The 15,706-nt window shown below is 36.2% G+C and overlaps 1 protein-coding gene across 1 annotated transcript in view; it reads right to left on the reverse strand.

Annotated features, from left to right (window-relative positions):
- Positions 1 to 15,706, reverse strand: part of CFAP44 (cilia and flagella associated protein 44) — a 157,203-nt gene that overhangs the window by 72,026 nt on the left and 69,471 nt on the right. The window contains exons 18-22 of the mRNA XM_043594190.1: positions 13,426 to 13,571; positions 12,149 to 12,419; positions 11,295 to 11,350; positions 10,979 to 11,141; positions 9,152 to 9,282 (exon numbers count right to left, since the gene is read on the reverse strand). Coding sequence (XP_043450125.1) covers positions 9,152 to 9,282; positions 10,979 to 11,141; positions 11,295 to 11,350; positions 12,149 to 12,419; positions 13,426 to 13,571 — 767 coding nt within the window. The remainder of the gene's footprint in view (positions 1 to 9,151; positions 9,283 to 10,978; positions 11,142 to 11,294; positions 11,351 to 12,148; positions 12,420 to 13,425; positions 13,572 to 15,706) is intronic.

The following is a 15,706-nucleotide window of genomic DNA, read 5'->3' on the forward strand; positions in this document are numbered from 1 at the left end:
GCCTGCTCCAGCAGAGCACAGAAGCCATAGAATCAAACAAATGAAAGAAGCAAGCAGCCTGGGAAAATGAGCTGCACTGGTTTGAGTCAAGATTCATACTTGCAATATATACACACTTACAAATATAGTATGAATATTTATTAAAGCCAAACATAGGATACTATGTCGAAGGTTCTTCCTGAGAGCACTTATAAGGTACTTTCATCTCTTGATAAGTAGTCATCTAGATATCATTCCAAGATTCAAATATTCATAGATTTAATATCAGGTAACAAGCCATGAATCACAGAGCAGAGTTTCAGAGAAGAAACTGCTGCACAGGAAGAGAGCTCTGGAGATCTGCAGACGTCTCTCTTCTAGCCTTCAGGTAATTACTGATCACCACGTGCATGTAAGGAGTCTACCTGAGGCTGGGGAAAGAATCACCAGAAGAGAACACAGAAAAATCCCCAGACCTCACACAGGTTGAAATAGCTTGTTTTCCCACAAGCCCAGTAATACATGGGAATAGGATAGAGCACTCAGGATTTTGTCTTAGTAGTGAGGAAAAATCAGCTCTAAAGGCTGCTTGACCCCCACTAACACAGATTAAAAGCAAGCCTCAAAAACTCAGACTACTTCTAAGTAACTTAACTGAATCCCAAAACAAAGTTCAAGAATATTTAAAAGTATAAAAAATATCGAGCACCCACATTGTGAAATTCATAATGTCTGGCATCCAATCTAAATTTTTCAGGAAGGCAAAGAAGCAGAAAAATATAACACAAAATAAACAAAAATTTTCAATTAATAGAAACAGACCCAGAAGCCTGCCTATCTATCTATCTATCTATCTATCTATCTATCTATCTACCTACCTACCTACATACCTATCTATCTAGCAGACAAGCACATTAAATCAGTTGTTATATTTTATATGCTCAGGACAGTAGAGGGGAAAGCATGAGCATATGTTTTTTAATGTTTCTTTTTTTTTTGAGAAAGAGAGACAGAGCATGAGTGGGGGAGGGGCAGAGAGAGAGAGAGGGAGACACAGAATCCAAAGCAGGCTCCAGGCTCTGAGCTGTCAGCACAGAGTCCAGTGTGGGGCTTGAACTCACGAACCATGAGATCATGACCTGAGCCAAAGCGGGATGCTTAACCAGCTGAGCCACCCAGGCACCCCAACATGAGTGTATTAAGGTAAACAAAATCCTTACCTGTGATACTAGGAAATCAGTAAGTAATGATTAATAAATTCATAGAAATACATTATTGAGATGTATGGTTGTAACCACTAGAAGAGATATTAAAAGTGTATTCTTTTCAGGATCTATCACATTTATGGATTGAAAGACTCAATATTTATTTTTAAAATCTATTATGTTGAAGTTGATCTATAGATTCAGTGTAATTCAGTCAACATCTTAGCAGGGTTTTTTGATGAAAATTGGCAAGTTGATTCTATTTAAAGGACCTACACAGTATTGAAGGTGAAGAACAAAGCCATAGGATTTAAGATATCAAATGTCAAGAATAATTAAAATAAAAGTTCTGAGATATATTATATATATATATATATATATATATATATATATATATTGACCTGATTTATGACAAAACTATCAATGCAATCTAGTGAGGAAAGGATGGCCTTTTCAACAAATGATACCAGGCCAATTGAATATCCATATAGAAACAAATGACACATGATGTCCATCTTAAACCTCCCCCCAAAAAATCAATATAGATAATGGCAAAACAATGGTGCTTTTAGAATAAAACATAGGAGAATTAGTTCATGAATTGGGAATTGGCAAATATTCCTTAGTTACAACATAAAAGCATCAACCATAAAGGAAAATATTGATAAAATGAACTTTATCAAAGTAAAAACGTCTGCTCAAAAAAAGCCACCATTAAAAGAATGAAAAGGAATACCACAGATTAGAGCAAGATATTTTACATGCATGCACACAATGTGTCATATATATACAGTGTCACAAATACCTGTGTCATTTATCTACAAGACAAAAGACTCCTATCTAGGAGATGTGAATAACTCTTACAATCCATTTTCAAAAATGAACAAAAAAACTTCAAAAAATACCTAATAAAAGAAAATACACAAATAACCAAGAAGTATAAGAAAAGGAGCTAAAAATAATCACTCACCAGGGAAATGCCAATTTAAATCACACTGAGATACTATGATAGAATGGCTGAAATTTAAAGAGATGAGAATATCAGGTGATGGCAAGCATGAGTGTTATGGTTGAATTGCGTCTACCCAGAAAGATACTTTGAAATCCCCCAGTCAATCAGAATGTGACCTTATTGGAAATAGGGTCTGGACAGAGGTAATCAAGTTGAAATGAGATCATTAGAGTGGTCCTAATCCAACATGTCGCTGTGCTTATAAAAAGTGGGGACTTGGACATGCACAGAGGGAAGATTATGTGGGGAAAACAAAGAGAGATAACACCACATAAAGGCAGAAGATTTGGAATAATGCATCTATAGGAAGGAACACCAAAGTTTGCTGGCCAATCACTAGAAGCTCAAAGAGGCATGGAACAGATTCTCCTACCCAGGTCTCAGAAGAAACTAATAAATAGTATTTTTCATGGAACTAGAACAAATAACCCTAAAATTTGTATGGAACCACAAAAGACCTCCAATAGCCAAAGCAATCTTGAGAAAAAACAACAAAGCTGGAGGTATGCCAATCCCAGATTCCATGATATGCTACAAAGCTATAGTATGGTACTGACACAAAAATAGACTCATAGATCAGTGGAACAGAATAGAAAGCCCAGAAATAAACCCATGCTCATATGGTCAATTAATCTTTAACAAAGGAGACAAGAATACACAATGGGAAAAACAGTCCGCTCAGCAAACGGTGCTGGGAAAACTGGACACTACATGTAAAAGAATGAAACTGGACCACTTTCTTACACCATACACAAAAATAAACTCAAAATGGATTAAAGATCTAAACAGAGATCTGAAACCATAAAACTCCTAAAAGAAAACATAAGCAGTAATTTCTTGGACATCACCCTCAGCAACATATTTATGGATATTTATCCTGAAGCAAGGGAAACAAAAGCAAAAATAAACTGTTGAGACTACAACAAAATAAAAAGCTTTGTACAACAAAGGAAACAATCAACAAAACATAAAGGCAACCCAGTGAATGAAAGAAGACATTTGCACATGATCTATCCGATAAGGGGTTAACATTCAAAATACAACTCAGCACCAAAAAACCCGAACAGTCCAATTTAAAAATGGGCAAAGGATAGGGCACCTGGCTGGCTTAATTGGTAGAGCATGTGACTCTTAAACTCAGGGTGATGAGAGTTCAAACGTCAAGTTGGGCATAGAGCTTACTTTTTTTAAAAAAAGTGGGCAGAGGACCTGATATTTTTTCAAAGACAAAGTGATAGCCAACAGACATGAAAAGATGCTCAACATCACTAATCACCAGAGAAATACAAATCAAAACCACAATGAAATATTCCTTCACACCTGTCAGAATGACTAGTATCAAAAAGAAATAACAAGTGTTGGTGAGGATGTGGAAAAAAGGGAACCTTCACATACTATTGATGGGAATGTAATTTGGTGGAACCATTGTGGAAAACAGTATTGAGGTTCCTCAAAAAAATAAAAATAGAACTACTATATGACCCAATAATTCCACTACTGGCTATTTACCCAAAGAAAACAAAAACACTAATTTGAAAAGATATATGCTATGCTACAGCAGTAGTATTTGTAATAGCCAAGATATGGAAGCAACTCAAGTGTCCATTTATAGATGAATAAAGAAGTTGTGGTATGTGTATATTACACACACACACACACACACACACACAATGGAATATTACTTAGTCATAAAATAGAATGAGATTTTGCCACTTCCAACAACCTGGATGGACCTTGAGGATATTATGCAAAGTGAAATAAGTCAGACGAGAAAGACAAATGCCATAGATTTCACTTACATATGGAATTTTTTAAACAAATTAACAAACAAAAACAGACTCAAATACAGAGAACAAACTGGAGGGGAGATGGGTGGGTGGACGGGTGAAATAGACAAAGGGGATTAAGAAGAGATTAATAGGGGTGCCTGGGCTGGCTCAGTTGGTAGGGCATGAAACTCTTGATCTTGGGATTGTGAGTTTGAGCCCCTTGCTGGGTGTAAAGATTACTTAAAAAAAAAAAAGAGGCAATTAGAAACTTCCAATTACAAATAAGTAAGTCATGGAGATGAAAAGTATAGCATAGGGAATATAGTCAATAACATTGTAATTGTGTATGGTGACTACACTTATTGTGGTGAGTACTGAGTGATACATAGAATTGTTGAATCGATATGCTGTTCATCTGAAACTAATATAACATCAAATGCCAATTATACTTCAACATAAATAGATAAATAAAACATATCTCCCCTCCAAGAAAACGTACCCCAACTTAACCAACACTTTGATTTTGGACTTCCAGCCTCCATTACTTTTGACTGTTATTTTAAGCCAACCAGTCTGTTGTACTTTGTTATGGAAACTCTAAGAAGCTAACACAATGGGGATCAATGGGAATTCTCATACACTGATAATCATGGTATAAAAATTGGTTGAACCATTTTTGGAAAACTATTTGGCAGTATCTAATAAAGCCAAACATGCATATAATCTTGACCCAGCAGTTCCACTCCTGATTATATAACAAATAAGTGTTTATGTCCACCAAAAAGCATGCACAAGAATGGTCATAGCCATTCATCATAGCCAAGAAGTAGAAATAACTCAAATATGCATCAACAGTAGAATGGATAAATAAATCATGGTATAAGCATTAAGACTATTACAAAACAATGAAAAAGAATAAGCTACTGCTACCTGCAACAACATAGACAATATTAGGCATGATGCTAAGTAAAAGAAGCCAAATACAAGATTTAGTACTGCAACATTCAATTTGTATGAAGTTCACAGACCAAACTAATGTGATAAACATTCATCTCTGGAGAGTAGATATTTACTGGGAGGGGGTCAAAGGTAACTTTTTGGAGTGCTATAAATGTTCTTAATTGGAGTAGTAGATAAATATATATATGGATATAGATAGATATATACATACATATATATACACACACATACATATATATGTATATATGTGCATATATATAATTTATTAAGCTGCTCAGTTAGAATTTTTGCATTTTGCTGAATGTAAATTACATCTCAAAAAGGCAAAGAAAAAGCAATTTCCTCTGAACAGTCTTATTGGACATGAGAGAGATTAGACAGGAAGTTGTTGGCTTTCATTATAAGTCTTTAGATTTTATTTTTGATTTTAAGATGTATATGCTCATGTGTTAACTAGATATAAAATAATTTGCCAAAAACAGAAAATAAATATGTATTTCATAATTTGGTTTGTAAAAAATCTAATTTTTTATTTATTAAAAAATTTGTATTGTATTATTTTTTTTTAATTTTCATGCCAGTAGAGTTAACATACAGTGTTCTATTAGTTTCAGGTGTACAATATAGTGATTCAACACTTCCATGCATCACCCGATGCTCATCATAAGTATACTCCTTAATCCCCATCACCTGTTTCACCCATCCCCTCACCTACCTCCCCTCTGGCAACCACCAGTTTGTTCAGTTTGTTCTCCATAGTTGAGTCTGTTTCCTGGGTTGTTTGGTTGTTGTTTTTTTTTCCTTTGCTCATTTGTTTTGTTTCTTAAATTCCATGAGTGAAATCATATGATATTTGTCTTTCTCTGACGGACTTATTCAGCTTAGCATTATCTTTCTAGCTCCAATCTATGTCATTTTAAATGGCAAGATTTCACTCTTTCTTATGGCTGAATACTATTCCATCTTCTTTATCTATTTATCAGTTGATGGATACTTGGACTATTTCCATAATTTGACTATTGTAAATAATGCTGTTATAAACACAGGAGTGCATTTATCCCTGTGAATTAGCATTTTTGTATCTTTTGAGTAAATATTTAGTAGTGCAATTACTGGATCATGGGATAGTTCTATTTTTAACTTTTTGAGGAACCTCTATACTGTTTTCCACAGTGGCTGCACCAGTTTGCATTGTCACTAATGCACAAGGGTTCCTTTTCCTTCACATCCTCACCAACATTTGTTGTTTCTTGTGTTTTTTAGTTTAGCCATTCTGACAAGTGTGAGGGGATATCTCATTGTGGGTTTTTTCCCTTTATACAACGAACATTTTTAATACACATTTTTTCCAGAAATTTGACTAAAAGAAAATGCATAGCCATGGAAAAATTAAGGCAGTTAATCAACAAAGTTGATTATAAATACACATATGTATACATATATGTAAATTTTAGGCCCTTTATAAGAAAAAATTTCACAAGTTCAAAAAAATTGCAAAAACAAATCTTTCCTTGATTACAAATGAAACCTTAACATACTTTTTTGAGAAATTTTTATCATACATTCTATAATTATAATCCAATAAAATTAGAAATAAATAATAAATGTTTACCTTAAAAACTTAATTGCTTGGAAATGAAGGAATATATCTTAAATAATTCTTAGCTCAAGGAATAAAAGCTTAATTACCAACTATCCAGAAATAAGTTAAAAATTGCAAAACCTAGGGAACACTGCAAAAATCCTCAAGGGAATATACGTAGCCTTAAATGTCCCTGTAGTTAAAAGTATAAAGAAAGGAACTTAATATCCATCTCAAGGCATTTTTTCAATGTTTATTTATTATTTCTGGAGGGGGGACAGGAGAAGAAAGTGCTGGAGCATGAGTGGGGAAGGGGCAGAGAAAGAGGGAGACAGAATCTGAAGCAGGCTCCAGGCTCCAAGCTGTTAGCACTGAGTCCTACACAGGGGTCAAACTCACAAGATCATGACCTGAGCTGAAGTAGGTCGCTTAACCGACTGAGCCACACAGGTGCCCCGTCAAGGCATTTTTAAAAACAGACATAAAATCAAAAGAAAATAGGCGAAGGGAATGCTTAAAGCTAAAATTGGAATTAATGAAATGGAAAAAAAAAAAGAATTAAAAATAGGATAAATAAGTCCAAAACCTGATTTTTAAAAAGTACAATAAAATAAGTAAGTCCTTTAGAAGCTTGATTAATACCTTCCTGATGGAATACTCAATATGTGTTGTTTTTTTAAGATTTAAGTAATATGGGGCACCTGGGTGCCTTAGTTGGTTGGGCATCCAACTTTGGCTCAGGTCATGATCTTGTGGTCCCTTCTAGCCCCACATGGAGCTCTCTGCTGTCAGTGCAGTGCCCACTTTAGATCCTCTGTCTCCCTCTCTCTCTACCCCTGCCCTGCTTGTGCATGCATGCACACATGCTCTTTCTCTCTCTCTCAAAAATAAATAAACAAAAAAGAGAAAGAGGACACCTTCCTTACCTCACCTTGACCTAGTGGGGTCACTATAAATATGTATCAAAAAATTCTTTTAAAAAAATAAAAATAAAGATTAAATAATACAAATTTGGAAGAAAAATTTGAAGACTTTATGTATAACTTAGGCTTTGAAGAGAAATTTTTAGCCAAGATGGGAAACCCAAAATATATTAAAGGAAAGAGAGACATATTTAGCTATATATACATTAACATATATCGCTTAGAAAAATATAGCATCAACAAAGTTTATAGGAAAATTATAGATAATAAAAAATATTTGAAACACACATGATAAATAACAAGTTAATGTCTATTACACAAAGAAGTTCTAAATTGATAACAAGAAAATATCCCAATACAAAAATTATAAGAATATTAAAATGCAATTCACAAAGGAGCACATCTAATTGACTGGTAAACACTAAAAATGTGCTAAACGTCCCTAGTAGTAAGGAAAATGCAAATTAAAAAAAAACAATTAGCTATATTATTTTACATCCATCAGATTTAAACTTTAATAGTGTTAGCCTCAAATATTGGTAAGAATGACAGTATAAAGTTATACACATTGCTGATGGAAATGTAAAAAGTTGCAACCTTTTTGGAAAGAAATATGGCAACAGATTTTAAATTAAAAAATGTATATACCCCTTTGGTCTAGCAATTCTACTTTTCAAAGTCTACTCTGTAGAACTAAAAGAAAGCATTAGTATGTAACAATATATATATGTAGGTATATTAAAGCAAATTACTTAATATTAAAAAACAGAAGTAAATGTTCTTTGGTATGGGTATGTTGAATATATTTTTAAAGAGAAAGCCTCTTATTATGGAAAGTTTTAACATACGTAAAGGTAGAGGGAATAATATAGTGAATTCCCACAAATTCATCAAATCATATTAAAAAATTATCAACTTTTTTCCCCCAATTTTATTTTATGTATCTATCCCTTTGTTTTTTTCTTTGGAATATCAAAACATATTTCACCCATAAATACTTCAAATAAGAATTCTTTTTAGAAAAGTAACTACCACAATATCATTATACCTAGGAAAATTAATAGTAAATATTTAATATCCAATATCCACTTGATGTTCAAATATTCTTTGATTCAAAAATGCTTTTTTACAATTGATTTATTTGAATAAGAATCCAAATAAGATCCGCACTTGGTGGATACTTTGTTGGTATATTTCTCAAGTTTCTTTTATTCCATCCCTCTTGTTTCTTCAGGCAATGTATTTGTTGAAGAAACTTGGTTTTTCTGTAGCATTTTCTTTTTGTTGTTGTTGTTTCAAGTTTTTATTTAAATTCTATTTAGTTAATATACAGTGTTAGTTAGTTAGTTAGTTAGTTAGTTAGTTAGTTTCAAGTCACTGTGATTTTGATTTGAATTTCCCTAATGATGAGTGATGTTGAGCATCTTTTCATGTGTCGTTGGCTATCTGGATGTCTTCTTTGGAGAAATATCTGTTCATGTCTTCTGCCCATTTCTAAATCATTTTTTGGGTGTTGAGTTCAAAAATCTACTAATTAAACAAATTTCCCAGAAAGCTCAAGAAGATATCAGTAGCAGTGACAGGAATATTCCTGGAGACTTCAAGAGTTAGAAGGTACTCAGGGTATTTCTTACCTGACCACTTCAATTAAGCCACTATGAACAACTTCATTCAAATACATGTTCTCAAACATCTTAACTTGCAGGAAATATGGATCCTACCTGTTCTGTAGCTTCATGAGGCCAAGTTGATGTTTCTCTTTTTCCCATGCTAATTCTTTTTCCACTTGTTGAATCTTATGAGCTGTTTTTCTGCCAATCTCAGCACGAATTTTGGAATCTAGATCAAAATCCTGCAAATAAGTAGATTTATTCATCGAAATGGGTACTTTCATCAATGTGCATTATCAATCCTATTTCATACACAGATACAGAATCAGTTTTGCACTCAATTTCATGTTGCATTATAATTTGCTCCCAGACATCATTAATTCTCTCTGTTCTAGAAAAAGAAAAGAACATACTTTTCATCTTACTTCCACAAAATATGGAGAAAAGTTCTCAGAAATCATTGACAATACTGTAAATAAAGTTGTATCTTAAAAGATTTTTCCCACAGTAAAAGCAGTGAATGATAACAGAATATTTGGAGAGTATACAGAGTTTAAAAAAAAAAAACTTCCACCACCCCAAAGCCACTACTGGTATATAACCAGCAGGGCACAGGGTAGAAGTTCATGGCACCCCTTCCCATGTGACCTCACCCAGGAAAGACAGCTAAGTCTTTGGTGTCTTCTTGAGGTCACCAAATTCTAGCTGAATGTCTGTCACCGGGGGAGCCATTCCTCCCATAAAGATACTTATGGGAGGGGGAAGGTCATGTTTTTTACCTGTACCCCGGGAAAAATATCAGGGCCCTCATTCAGACTAAATTGTAAGTAGTAGTTATTCTTTCCAAGGGTGTATCTGTTTTAAGTAATGATGTATGTAAAAATGCTTAGCCATAGAACTCACCTCAGGTGTTCTTTATTTTGAATTATGTTACCCATATTCTGTAAATGTCAACTTTTTTTTTTCATTTTATTTATTTTTGTAAGACAGAGCGAGAGAGGCAGAGCATGAGCAGGGGAGGGGCAGAGAGAGGAGACACAGAATCCAAAGCAGGCTCCAGGCTCACACTGTCAGCACAGAGCCCGATGCAGGGCTCAAACCCATGAACCGTTAGATCATGACTTATGCCAAAGTTGAACACTTAACCAATGGAGCCACCCAGGTGCCCCTGTCCAGCTTTTTCTTAGTAAAATAGCATAAACATCCTTTAACCATTATGATTTGGTCTTTTAACCAATACAATGAGTTAGCCATTATGATTTCACCAGAGCATTTTTCACATGGAATGGACTAGGGGCTTCAAGAATTATAGGTCATAGTCAGGATGATAAATTCTGGCTGTTTATTTGATTAGTTCTTGACAGCAGTTCCACTTAGGAAGAAGTACACAGTGGAAAAAAATCACGAACACGTAGATGGAAGCTTTGTGATAAGTCAGAAAAGAAAAACATTAATACAAAATTAGCTTAAATAATTTGTTAATCGTCCCCATAGCTACAACTATACTAAGCTCATTTTTCGGAAACTTTGTGGGACAACCAGGTACTATCTTTTTGATAGATTTGTTGAATTATAGAAATGGAATCACAGAGAATCAAAATATATGCGTACTTATACAAAGATTAGATATATTGGCTAGGTACACGAAGGGTTGAAAACCAGATTCAAACCTGTATTTATATATCTTGTCACCACAAGAAAAAGAAAAGTGAAGTACCTAAATCCAGAAGTAAACTGTGTTATATAAAGAGGTTCTTCTATATCCAAACCAAGTTGTATGTCAAATTCTACGGTATTTTAGCTGCTGCCAACACACTGGCCAGATAAAGGGAAGTTTAAAGATTTTTTAAGTGTTCCCCTTTATCAGAAAAAATCATAGTCTTGATCCAAAGAAATAGTGTATGTTAAAAATTAAAGTCAAATTTAATTAAGGCTTACTGTTCGCTTAAACTGCATATGCTTTGGTAATTCTTTATTCATTTCCAGAAGTTGCTGAAATTCATTCCTCAAAGCTTTGAGTTTTTCTCTCTTCCCAGCTTTTATTTCTTCCACTTCTTTCATTAACTTATCATGTTCTCTTTTTCTTCTAGCATTCTCAATACTGAAAACAGAAATTTAAAAGGATAGTAAGATCCAGAAACAGCATAAGAGGAATCAGGACTCAATAATTTGGAAATTCCATTGGCTTGGTCAACTTCTATAAAATGTTGTTTTGCAACAGCTCAAGGCTAGTATTTATCAAAAATTCTCATACCTATAGGCTTTGGGATCTTCAATATCTTCTGGAATTGGCTCTGCTTCAATTCCAAACTGTAGAAAGGGGAGAAACGGTTAACACTTTTAAATTGCATATTTCTCTTAAAATATCTAATAGGAAGTAAACTGAGCTTTTTCCCCCCTCTGCTGCCAATTTCTAATAATTATAGGCTTGCAACGTATTTTCACAAGAAATAATCTAGGGAAAACTAGAGGGAAATTTGTAGTTGACTAAATTTATTTGTTTCTGCTTGATTTAAAGAGGTACATAGAAAAAGTCTTAAAACCTAATATGCATGCAAAATGTTAATATCACCATAATTCCCCTTCAAAATGTGAATTACTAATATCATGTGTTATTAACAAAGGATACATGCAAAATTTCCTAGGTAATTTATTTTAAAATGCTATTTTTTTAGCATATCCCCTTTTATATATGCTTAATTCTCCCCCCAATACCTTATATGTATACAGGAAGGTTTTAAAATATATTTTTTAGGGGCAATAGGGTGGCTCAGTTGGTTAAGTATCTGACTTTTAATTTGGGGTTTTTTTTTAATTTTTTTTTTTAACGTTTATTCATTTTTGAGACAGAGAGAGACAGAGCATGAATGGGGGAGGGTCAGAGAGAGGGAGACACAGAATCTAAAACAGGCTCCAGGCTCTGAGCTGTCAGCACAGAGCCCAACACGGGGCTCGAATCCATGAACCACAAGATCATGACCTGGGCCAAAATCAGACGCTCAACCGACTGAGCCACTGAGGTGCCCCAAGACTTTTCAGTTTTTAAAGAATGAGTAATTTAACATTACTATTTTAAAATATTTTTTATCGTTGTTATTAGTTGCATACCCTTGGAGATGGCACTTTGGCTTTAATGGCTTTCATTAGTTCAAATTCAGAAAAAATGGTGAAAACAAAGATATTACTATCTGCTCCAGTGGTCACCAAGAAACGGTCATCAAAACTAGTAGATATGCCTTTGACACATCCATAATTATTGTCATGCAGGTTGAAATGCCAGTAGTCCACCATATTTGTCAATGAAGGATTATTCTGATTTAGGATATAGACTCGAATTGCTCCATTTTGCATTCCACAGAACATGAGATCTTGGTTAATGCTATGAAACATAAATTGTTCATATTAATTAGATATATAATTTTATACCTTTTTTAACATTTATTTATTTTTGAGAAAGAGCATGAGCAGGGGAGGGGCAGAAAGAGAAGGAGACACAGAATCTGAAGCAGGCTTCAGGTGCTGTGCTGTCAGCACAGAACCCAACGCAGGGCTCAAACTCATGGACCCGAAAACATGACCTGAGCAGAAGTTGCTCGCTCAACCAACTGAGCCACCCAGGCACCCCAGATATATAATTTTAAATTAATGACACGACTGAATTTTAATAACAAAGATGTTATGGACTTCATTGTGCACCCCCACTGTACATATTTTTAAGCCCTAACAAACTACTGCAAAAGAACAGAAGGGAAAAAGCCAATTTGAAATTTAGAGCTATTATATTTGATCTTCAAAAGAATGACTAGCATATATGCTTAATTCTCAATTATTAAAGGACTAAGGATTCAAGTTGTGATTTCTGTAGGATCACTGTAACACTGAACCTTCCTTATCTGACCATGCAGGAGAATCCTAAGTAACAGAAAGTAAGTCCATACAAACCTATTGTGTGATAAACAGAAATTCTGACAGAATATTTGACAGAGGGACTTGAAATAGTGTTTCATGACTAGCTTTGATTCTATTTATTCATTCAGTTTATTTAACTATAAAATGTTTGGGGCACTTGGGTGGCTTAGTAGGGTAAGCGTCCAACTTCAACTCAGGTCATGATCTCATGGTACATGAGTTCAAGCCCCACATCAGGCTCTGTGCTGACAGCTCAGAGCTTGGAACCTGCTTCAGATTCTTTGTCTCCCTCTCTTTCTCCTCCCTCTCTCTCTTTCTCTCTCTCTCAAAAATAAATAAGCACTAAAATTTTTTTAAAAAGAAAATATTTGAGTGCCCCTCCATTTGGACACATCTTTAAAAATGAACAATATTCATAATGGACAACAATAGAGACACAAATGAGTTTTTTTTAAGCTTTCTGAAATTTAGTTCACCTGAAAGTGATAGTATGGATGGGATTATCCTCTGTATCTTCAAGAAAACGAAAATCAAAAGGTTCATCCTTCTTTTCTGTGCCATTGATACTTTTCTCATATGGGGGGAACTCACAGTGATATAGAAAACCAGAATCATAGCCACCCTGGAAAAGAGATAAATAACATTGAAGGTAGTACTTGAATATAAGATACATATGACCACACAAGGATTTTTTTTTTATTCTTCAAATTTTAAAACCAAAAATAGATGTCTTAACACATCTATTTTTATATGACTTCTATTATTATAGATAGGTTTTATAAAGTAACTCATTGTCCATTTATATGGAACTATATGATTATGCAATAATAAAACACCTTACAATAATTTGCTTCCATTTAAAAGTCAATACAGGAGTTGCGGCAAGATGGCGGCTTAGGAGGACGCTGGGCTCACCGCACGTCCTGCTGATCACTTAGATTCCATCTACACCTGCCTAAATAACCCAGAAAACCGCCAGAAGATTAGCAGAATGGAGTCACCGGAGCCAAACGCAGACGAGAGGCCCACGGAAGAGGGTAGGAAGGGCGGCGAGGCGGTGCGCGCGCCACGGACTGGCGGGAGGGAGCCGGGGCGGAGGGGCGGCTCGCCGGCCAAGCAGAGCCCCCGAGTCTGCCTGGCAAAAGCGGAGGGGCCTGACGGACTGTGTTCCCACAACAAGCGCGACTTAGCGTCTGGGAGGTCATAAGTTAACAGCTCTGCTCGGAAAGCGGGAAGGCTGGAGGACAAAGGGAGGGAGAGCTGCTGAGCCCCCTGACAACAGAGCTCAGTTTGGTGGGGAACAAAAGGCGCTCGCCAGCGCCATCTCCCCCGCCCATCCCCCAGCCGAAATCCCAAAGGGAACCGGTTCCTGCCAGGGAACTTGCTCGCTCCGCGCAAACACCCAACTCTGCGCTTCTGCGGAGCCAAACCTCCAGCAGCGGATCTGACTCCCTCCCGCTGCCACAGGGCCCCTCCTGAAGTGGATCACCTAAGGAGAAGCGATCTAAGCCTGCCCCTCCTGCCCCCGAGCACCTTGCCTACCCACCCCAGCTAATACGCCAGATCCCCAGCATCACAAGCCTGGCAGGGTGCAAGTAGCCCAGACGAGCCACACCACCCCACAGTGAATCCCGCCCCTAGGAGAGGGGAAGAGAAGGCACACACCAGTCTGACTGTGGCCCCAGCAGTGGGCTGGGGGCAGACATCAGGTCTGACTGCGGCCCCGCCCACCAACTCCAGGTATACACCACAGCACAGGGGAAGTGCCCTGCAGGTCCTCACCATGCCAGGGACTATCCAAAATGACCAAGCGGAAGAATTCCCCTCAGAAGAATCTCCAGGAAATAACAACAGCTAATGAGCTGATCAAAAAGGACTTAAATAACATAACAGAAAGTGAATTTAGAATAATAGTCATAAAATTAATCGCTGGGCTTGAAAACAGTATACAGGACAGCAGAGAATCTCTTGCTACAGAGATCAAGGGACTAAGGAACAGTCACGAGGAGCTGAAAAACGCTTTAAACGAAATGCATAACAAAATGGAAACCACCACAGCTCGGCTTGAAGAGGCAGAGGAGAGAATAGGTGAACTAGAAGATAAAGTTATGGAAAAAGAGGAAGCTGAGAAAAAGAGAGGTAAAAAAATCCAGGAGTATGAGGGGAAAATTAGAGAACTAAGTGATACACTAAAAAGAAATAATATACGCATAATTGGTATCCCAGAGGAGGAAGAGAGAGGGAAAGGTGCTGAAGGGGTACTTGAAGAAATAATAGCTGAGAACTTCCCTGAACTGGGGAAGGAAAAAGGCATTGAAATCCAAGAGGCACAGAGAACTCCCTTCAGACGTAACTTGAATCGATCTTCTGCACGACATATCATAGTGAAACTGGCAAAATACAAGGATAAAGAGAAAATTCTGAAAGCAGCAAGGGGTAAACGTGCCCTCACATATAAAGGGAGACCTATAAGACTCGTGACTGATCTCTCTTTTGAAACTTGGCAGGCCAGAAAGAATTGGCACGAGATTTTCAGGGTGCTAGACAGAAAAAATATGCAGCCAAGAATCCTTTATCCAGCAAGTCTGTCATTTAGAATAGAAGGAGAGATAAAGGTCTTCCCAAACAAACAAAAACTGAAGGAATTTGTCACCACTAAACCAGCCCTACAAGAGATCCTAAGGGGGACCCTGTGAGACAAAGTCCCAGAGACATCACTATAAGCATAAAACATACAGACATCACAATGACTCTAAA

The sequence above is a fragment of the Prionailurus bengalensis genome, chromosome C2 (genome assembly GCF_016509475.1).
Source record: "Prionailurus bengalensis isolate Pbe53 chromosome C2, Fcat_Pben_1.1_paternal_pri, whole genome shotgun sequence".
NCBI classification, from domain to species: Eukaryota; Metazoa; Chordata; class Mammalia; order Carnivora; family Felidae; genus Prionailurus; species Prionailurus bengalensis.